The sequence below is a fragment of the Canis aureus genome, chromosome 23 (assembly GCF_053574225.1).
Source record: "Canis aureus isolate CA01 chromosome 23, VMU_Caureus_v.1.0, whole genome shotgun sequence".
In the NCBI taxonomy this organism is placed as follows: domain Eukaryota; kingdom Metazoa; phylum Chordata; class Mammalia; order Carnivora; family Canidae; genus Canis; species Canis aureus.
In genome coordinates this window covers 24,935,995-24,944,749 of record NC_135633.1, presented here as the reverse complement: position 1 = coordinate 24,944,749, position 8,755 = coordinate 24,935,995, and the positions used below count along the sequence as shown (strand labels likewise).

Here is an 8,755-nt window from a genome sequence, read left to right as displayed (position 1 = left end):
CATTCTCACTGGTGTGAGGTGGTATCTCATTGTGGTTTTGATTTGTATTTCCCTGGTGGCAAGTGATGCAGAGCATTTTCTCATGTGCTTGTTGGCCATGTCTATGTCTTCCTCTGTGAGATTTCTGTTCATGTCTTTTGCCCATTTCATGATTGGATTGTTTGTTTCTTTGGTGTTGAGTTTAAGAAGTTCTTTTTAGATCTTGGAAACTAGCCCTTTATCTGATACGTCATTTGCAAATATCTTCTCGCATTCTGTAGGTTGTCTTTTAGTTTTGTTGACTGTATCCTTTGCTGTGCAAAAGCTTCTTATCTTGATGAAGTCCCAATAGTTCATTTTTGCTTTTGTTTCTTTTGCGTCTGTGGATGTATCTTGCAAGAAGTTACTGTGGCCAAGTTCAAAAAGGGTGTTGCCTGTGTTCTCCTCTAGGATTTTGATGGAATCTTGTCTCACATTTAGATCTTTCATCCATTTTGAGTTCATCTTTGTGTATGGTGCAAGAGAATGGTCTAGTTTCATTCTTCTGCATGTGGATGTCCAATTTTCCCAGCACCATTTATTGAAGAGACTGTCTTTCTTCCAATGGATAGTCTTTCCTCCTTTATCGAATATTAGTTGACCATAAAGTTCAGGGTCCACTTCTGGGTTCTCTATTCTGTTCCATTGTTCTACTTCCTCATCCTTTTATCTAACGGCTTCGAGATCCTTTTCCCTCTATCTCATGATAGAGGACATTGTCTCAGTCTACCTTTTCTTCCCAATTCTTGCCATTCTCCTGGACTACAGTACAGTGCATTCATGTCAATGGTTTGTATACCATCTTTGTTTAATCATTTGCTTCCTTCAACACTAGTGACATATTGTCCATCCAGTCCAGGCCACAAATACATGATCAGATTCTAGATCATCACCCATAAAGGTATACTAGCTCTGAAGTCTTTTAGTATCTTTCTTTCTAGACATCTTATTTCTTCCCACAATGCTCTACTAGGGCTGAAGAGCCATCATTCTAAAATGCAAATAGGGAGGATCCCTGGGTGGCTCAGAGGTATAGCACACCTTCAGCCCAGGGCGTGATCCTGGGGAACCGGGATTGAGTCCCACCCCACGTTGGGCTCCCTGCATGGAGCCTGCTGCTTCTCCCTCTGCCTGTGTCTGTGCCGCCCCCCACCCTCTCTGTCTATCATGAATAAATAAATAAAATCTTAAAAAAAATAAAATGCAAATAGGACCCAGCCACTTTGCTGCTTTGGGCTCTTCAGTGGTTACATACTGCCTAGAATAAACCACAAACTCCTTATCATGACAGATGAGGCCCTTCATGACCTGGCCTCTGCTTGCCCACTTGGTCCCCATCTGCCCCGGTGCCAGGGAAACTGGGACTGGCAGGGAGTCCCCACTCAGCTGCGTCTACCTATGCCTTTGTGCCTTTGTTCATGCTGCTGCTTTGGCTTGGAATGCCTTTTCTATCTCCTTCCTCTCCAGCAAATACCTTATCTTATCTTTCAAACACAACTCAAATTCACCTTCTCTGTGAAGTGTTCTTAGTAATTGTCCTTCTTCTATATTCCCACAGAGTTTGCACATAAACCTATTGCTGAACATTCCATGTCTTTATACCTTGGAAACTTTATAGACTGGAGCTTTCTTACTGGAGCTTTCTTCAGGGAAGAGACTGATTTTTTTTTCTTTCTTTCTTTGCAACCATGAGATTAGCATGATGTAGGTAAAATATATGTTTGATGAATGAACGTATGAATGAATGAAAATCACATGCAGAAAGAAGGGGAGAATATTTAGAAGGTAGAGACAGAAGCTTACTTTGCAGTTGGTTACTGTATAGCTCTGGATTAGTAGCTATTTTCAGAAAACAGATAAAAGACTTGCAAAGATAAATGTAGAGAGTCAAAGCCAAAATACAGCAGGGATGACTCACTGGCACATCTACCCACTTGATGGTGAGAGTGATTGTAGGACCAGAAGTCCCGGAGAGTCAGGTGGGAAGCTCCCCGTGTGGAGGCAGAGACTGGGGCTTCTCAGGGGGCGCTGGTAGCTGTGCCCTTTGGAACAGAGTGGCCAGGTGTTGCCGGATTTCCTTGGTCCTGGCTCCATAGATGAAGGGGTTCACCAGACACGGGAGCAGCAGGTAGAAGGCACTGAGCAGGTTGTGCACGTCCTGTGAGGCGGTGCGAGCCACACGGTAGACGATGGATGAGGACATGGTGGAAGAGTAGACGGTGAAGATGACCAGCAGGTGGGAGCCACAGGTGTTCAGGGCCTTGGAACGTGCTCTACCTGATGAAATCCGGAAGGCGGCATGGATGATGCGGGAGTAGGAAGCTCCAAGTAGTAGCATGTCCAGGACTCTGTTGAAGATGCGGACAGTGAGCCCCACAGTCTTGTTCAGGGAGATGTCCCCACAGGAGAGCTTCATGAGGGCCATGTGCTCACAGGCAAAGTGGTGGATTATGTGTGAACGGCAGAAGCGAACCTGGGAGGCCAACCCCACCACGGGAGCAACGATGCAAGTGCTCCTGGCAGCTGCCGCGCCCAGCAGGCCAGCCAGCAGCTGGGCTGTCACTAGCTTGGGATAGCGGAGAGGGTAGCAGATGGCAACATAGCGGTCTAGGGCCATGACCAGGAGGATGTTGCAGTCAAAGACAATGAGGAAGTAGATGCAGAACATCTGGAACAGACAGCGAGGCAGGGAGATGTGGTTGAAGTAGGTGGAGAAGCTGAACATCATGGTGGGAAGCACAGTGGTGGCAACACAGATGTTCACAGCGAGGAGCAGGGCAATGAGCAGGTACATGGGCTGATGCAGGCTCCGCTGGGCCACCACTGTGTGGATGACCAGCGCATTGGCAGAGACGATCACCAGATAGAGGCTGAGGAAGGGCAGCACCAGGAGGGCGCGGGACTCCTGCAGCCCCGGGAAGCCCACCAGCAGGAAGCTGCTATAGGACACATTGGAGCTGCCATTGCTCCACGCTGACATCTTCCCCGGGGAGGTGGGTGACTCTGGGAAGACAAGTGTTACAGGAGGCCTGGTTTCTGTACCTTGACCCCACCGGGGCCTGCCCTGCCTTCACCAGGCTTTGGTCTTCATGAATCTATATTCCTGAAGAAAAAAGGAGAATTTAAGGGTCATGATATAATGAGATACACAGCTTTCAATAAATCTTTACATTTCAAATATAGTCCTCAGGGTAGAATTTTTGTTGTAAGATTATTGGGTCAAATGATCTGAACACTTTTGAACATGCCGAATAGATTTCTGAGAAAGTTCCATGAGACTTGTTGCAGAATCACTGATACTAGGATGAAACTACTATGACTTAAGAATATTTTTAGGGGATCCCTGGGTGGCTCAGCGGTTTGGGGCCTGCCTTTGGCCCGGGGCATGATCCTGGAGCCCCGGGATCGAGTTCCGCATCGGGCTCCCGGCATGGAGCCTGCTTCTCCCTCTGCCTGTGTCTCTGCCTCTCTTTCTCTCTCTGTGTCTATCATGAATAAATAAATAAAATCTTAAAAAAAGAATATTTTTAGTAATTTCATGATTGAAAAATACTCTCTCATTTTAATTTGCAAGTTCTCATTTGTGATATTTTTGTTCATTATTATATTTTGCCCATGTATATAAGGGACTAAGTGTTTTCCTTAGGAATTTAATTATTAAAATTATCATCCCTGGGGCACCTGGGTGGCTCAGTGGTTGAGCTTCTGCCTTTGGCTCAAGTTGTGATCCCGGGGTCCTGGGATCGAGTCCCACATCGGGCTCCCTGCAGGGAGCCTGCTTCTCCCTCTGCCTGTGTCTCTATCTCTCTCTGTGTCTCTCATGAATAAATAAATAACATCTTTAAAAAAATTATTATCCCTTTTTATCTACTGAAACAAAATTTCTAAATATTGTTAGTATTTTTATTTTGCTTCTGATGTTAAACTAAGAGTTTTAAATTTGTAAAATGAAATCTTTTTTTTTTTTTTTTTTTTTTGTAAAATGAAATCTATTGGCATTTCTCTTTGTGAGTTCTTTTCTTGGTTTTAAGCTTACCAAGTCTTTTCTCATTCAAAGATTAAAATAGTTTGTTCTTATGTTTTTTTTTTCCCTCTTTAAAATATGGTCTAATTTTTTCATACTAAATTTTGATCCACATGAAATTCATTTTTGTCACAAAGTGACAATCTAACTTGATATATTTCTTCCCAAGTAGTTAAACAATTGTTCCTGTTTCATCTTCTCCGTTGTTTTGTGTTACTATCATTACCCTGGATTAAGTTCTTATACGTGGTTGGGTTGTTTTATAGGTAGTGATGTTCTGATTGTTCTTGTGCCAATACCATGCTATTTTTTTTTAAATAAAAGCTTTATTGAGGTATAATCACTTATATAGTTTAGCCATTTAGGTGTACAATTCAATGGTTTTTAAATAAATTCACAGAGTTGTATAACCATTACCACAATCAACATTTTCATCACCCCAAGTAGAAATCCTTGACCCACTGGTAGTCACTCCCTACGTCCCCTAGTCCCCTCAGCCCTAGGCAACCACTTTCTTTGTTGGTGGATTTGATTATTCTGGACATTTCATATAAATGGAATTATGCAGTGTGTCTTTCATGGCTGGCTTCTCTCACATAGAATAATGTTTTCAAGTTTCATCTATGCTGTAGCCATGAGTATGTGGTTTCTTTCTAGTGGCTGAAGAGTACTCCATTGTATGGATATACCATATTTTATTGATCCACTCAGCAGTTGATGGATATTTGGGTTGTTTCCACTTTTTGGCTATTTTGAATAATGCTGCTCTAAACACTCATGTACAAGCTTTTGTGTGAACATATGTTTCATTTCTAGGAATGGAATTGCTCGGTGTTTATTCTCTGTTTAATCTTTTGAGGAACTGCCAGATTGTTTTCCAAAGCAGCTGCATCATTTTACATTCCAACCAGCAGTGTATAAAGGTTCCAATTGCTCCATGTCCATGTCCATACTTATTATTATCTTTTAAAAAATTCCAGCCATCCAAGGTGTTTTGATTTGTGTTTTTCTGACAGCTAATGATGTTGTGCATGTTATCATGTGCTTAATGGCCATTTGTATATTTATTTGGAGAAATGTCTATTCAAATCCTCTGCTTGTTTTAAACTGAGTTGTCTTTTATTATTGAGTCGTAAGAGAGTAATGTACTATTTTAATCACTATAGCTTCATCATTTATTTTGATTTTTAATGAAACAGTTTTATAAGTACTTTTGTTTTAAATTATTTTTGTAATTCTCAAGTTTTATTCTTCCATACTTTATTTATTTTTATTTTTTAAGATTTATTTATTTTTTTATTCATGAGAGACACAGAGAGATTGGCAGAGGCACAGGCAGAGGGAGAAGCAGGCTCTATGCAGGGAGCCCAACATGGGACTCGACCTCGGGTGGCCAGGACCACACCCTGGGCTGCAGGTGGCACTAAACCTGCTGCGTCACCGGGGCTGCCTTCTTCCAAACTTTAGAATCATTTTGCCAATTCTCAAAAACAATCCTTTTGTGATTTTTAAAAATTGAGATTTCCCTAGTTCTATAAATTATTCTGTGGAAGGTTGATGTCTTGACAACATTCAATCTTTCCATTCAGTATCAAAGTATGGTGTCTGAAAAAAAGTTTTGATTTATATCTCTTAGCAGTTTCTTAGTTTTTTAAAAAATATTTTATTTATTTATTCATGAGAGACACAGAGAGAGGGAGAGAGGCCGAGACACAGGCCGAGGGAGAAGCAGGCTCCATGCAAGGAGCCCAACAGGGCGGGGGCTCCAGGACCACACCCTGGGCTGAAGGCGGCGCTAAACCGCTGAGCCACCCGATCTGCCCAGTTTCTTAGTTTTATTAGTATAGGTTCACAGTAGCAGGCAGTCTATCCACTCATTCACATTTATATTCCAGGCACCAGATACAGAACACATAGCAGATACTCAGTATTTGTTGAGTAATGAATAGGTCTCCTTCATTTCTTATTAAGTTCATTGTAGGTGTTTTGCTACTAGTTACCATTGAGAATATGATAATTTTCTATTGTATTTTTGAATTGGCAAAAATTTTATATGGAAAGTTATTGATTTTGTACATTTATCTTATATGTTTTATTATACTTTAAAAATTCTCCTTATTAACTGAAAACTTTTTCTTTCTTTTTTTTTTAAAGATTGATTGATTGATTGATTGATTGATTTATGATAGACAGAGAGAGAGGCAGAGACACAGGAGGAGGGAGAAGCAGGCTCCATGCCGGGAGCCCGATACGGGACTCAATCCGGGGACTCCAGGATCGCGCCTTGGGCCAAAGGCAGGCGCTAAACCGCTGAGCCACCCAGGGATCCCCCTGAAAACTTTTTCAATTGATTTTATCGGATATTCAAAGGAGAATTATCCTCTTTTTTTTTTAAACTAGATAAAAAAAAATCTATTTATTTGACAGAGAGAGAGAGAACACAAGCAGGAAGAGTGGCAAGGAGAGGGAGAAACAGACTCCCTGCCAACCAGGGAGCCCACTGAGGAGCTTAACCCCGGACCCGGGATCATGACCCAAGCCAAAGGTAGACACTTAACTGACTGACCTAAGTGACCCATGTGCCTCTTAAACTAGATTTTTATTTCTCTTTATATCTTATTTCAGGGGTGCCTGGGTGGTTCAGTCAGTTGAGTGTCCAACTCTTGCTTTAAACTCAGGTCATGATCTCAGGTTAGTGAGATCAAGCCCTGGGCTGAGCCCCATGTTGGGCTGTATGCTGAGTGTGAAACCTGCTTAAGATTCTCTCTCTCTGGGGACGCCTGGGTGGATCAGGGGTTGAGCTTCTGCCTTCGGCTCAGGGCGTGATCCCAGGTTCCTGGGATCAAGTCCTGCATCAAGTCCTCCCACAGGGAGCCTGCTTCTCCCTCTGCCTATGTCTCTGCCTCTCTCTCTATGTCTCTCATAAATAAATAAATAAATAAATAAATAAATAAATAAATAAATAAATAAAATCTTTAAAAAAATTTTTAAAAAAGATTCTTTCTGACTCCCTTTCCTTTGCCCCTCCCCTCCTGCTCCAACTTGTATTCTCTCTTAAAAAAAATATATATATATATATATCTTATTTCATAAAAAAAGAACTTCAATGACAATGTTAAAGAATAATGATAAGAAAAAGTATACTTATTTGTCCTCAGTTTTGTTAGAATTCTTGTTTCTAATATTAATCAATGTTGCTTGTTCATTTGAGATAGATTTTTTTTTTTTTACCACGCACTCTGCTAGGCACTGGGGGTTCTATGGGTGCATTACCTGGGCTTCAGTGCCCGCACTGCTTCCAATGGGAAGACCCAGAGTGCTACAGGAGTTCAGGGGAGACCTCTAATTCAACCTCTGGGCACAGGAAAGGCTCCTCAGAGCAGAGGACGTCTGATTTGAGTCTAATGATGGAAGCTGAGAATTGGTGAAGGTGAGATCAGAACTCCAAAGTTAGGGTCCTGCTTACTGTTACCACATCTCTAGGGAGACACTGGACTTGGCCAAATTCCCATGGAAGAAAACTGTAAGAAAAGCAAGATGGGAGAGTGGGAAAGAGAGGATTAACAAAGCTCTTGGAGATTTCCCACCACTGATGGAGCTCAGTTAAAAAAGGAGGAATGTAGGTTAGGCTTAAAGAGGATTTCCTTCTGAGAGACCAGAGCTGGGGAGGAGGGGGCATTGGTGCAGATGGGGTTATGGTGTGATCATCCAGAGAAAAGAGATGACAGCCAGGGGTGTGAGTCCAAGTTGCCCTCCCTCCTGTGCCTGCCCTGCTTGACCCCCACACCTGCCATTGCTTCCCTAGCCCCACTGACATCCTAAGTGACCCCCTGATCTGATACTCACTTAAGCACAGTTGGGCAGCAGCGGGCAGTAGTGGAGAGAAGCGGTGAGGCTCCCTTAGTTCACTTAAATGCACACCACATCCTTCCCTGGGGAGTCTGGCCCTATGATAACTCCTCAATCTCCTAGGACCTTCCCAGGACCAGCCTGGAGCCAGGTCTCCTGATGCCCAGGCCAGACCCTTCCTACTGATCTGGGCTGCCCAAAGTCTGTGCTCTGGAACCAAAGGGGTATAATTCAACACAAACAGAGGAATTCAGACCTCCTCCCCCAAGCCCAGGCTGCAGCCTACCCTGGGGGCGCTCTGTTACAGCAGGTCAGGGCATGAAGTGCAGGGTGTTGGTCAGCCCAGGGGGCAGGCTGTACATGTCAAGAATGAGAAGTGAAGAGTTCCAAGGAAGTGCAACTTTTATTGAGCATCTGCTATGTGGGGACTTTTGAAGGAACAGGGACATTTATGTGATGTTTAAAAGAGAAAGGGAAGAATGGGAAGCAGGAGAATGAGGTTGTGGGAGGCCTTCTTAAAGTGAGGATGTTATCACCCCACTTCAGAGGTGGGTTACCCAGAGTCAGAGACTTTTGGGGGCTTATCCCAGATCAGTAGATCTGTGGCAAACTAGCTCTGTCCACCTCACTCCTAACTCACTACTGCTCTGGGCAGATTTTCCCCCACCAGGCCCAGAGCAGTGGGGTCAGGGAAGGCTTTGTGGACAAGGGGACATTTGCACCAGCCAGAGGCAGAGAGAAGGAGGGCCTGAGATGGCTAAGGTGAGGCTTGACAGCAGGGGCAGGAATGGTGATGATGGTGGGCATGGTTGAATCCAAAGCCTTGGGTGTGGGGGTGAAGGCAGGAACCAGTCAAGACCCTCT

At 43.5% G+C, this 8,755-nt stretch overlaps 1 protein-coding gene across 1 annotated transcript; it reads right to left on the bottom strand.

Annotated features, from left to right (window-relative positions):
- Positions 1–1,993: 1,993 nt before the first annotated feature.
- Positions 1,994–2,998, bottom strand: LOC144295180 (olfactory receptor 52K1-like). The gene has a single exon (XM_077867627.1). The coding sequence runs from the start codon at positions 2,996–2,998 to the stop codon at positions 1,994–1,996; it is 1,005 nt and encodes a 334-aa protein (XP_077723753.1).
- Between the last annotated feature and the right edge of the window lie 5,757 nt (positions 2,999–8,755).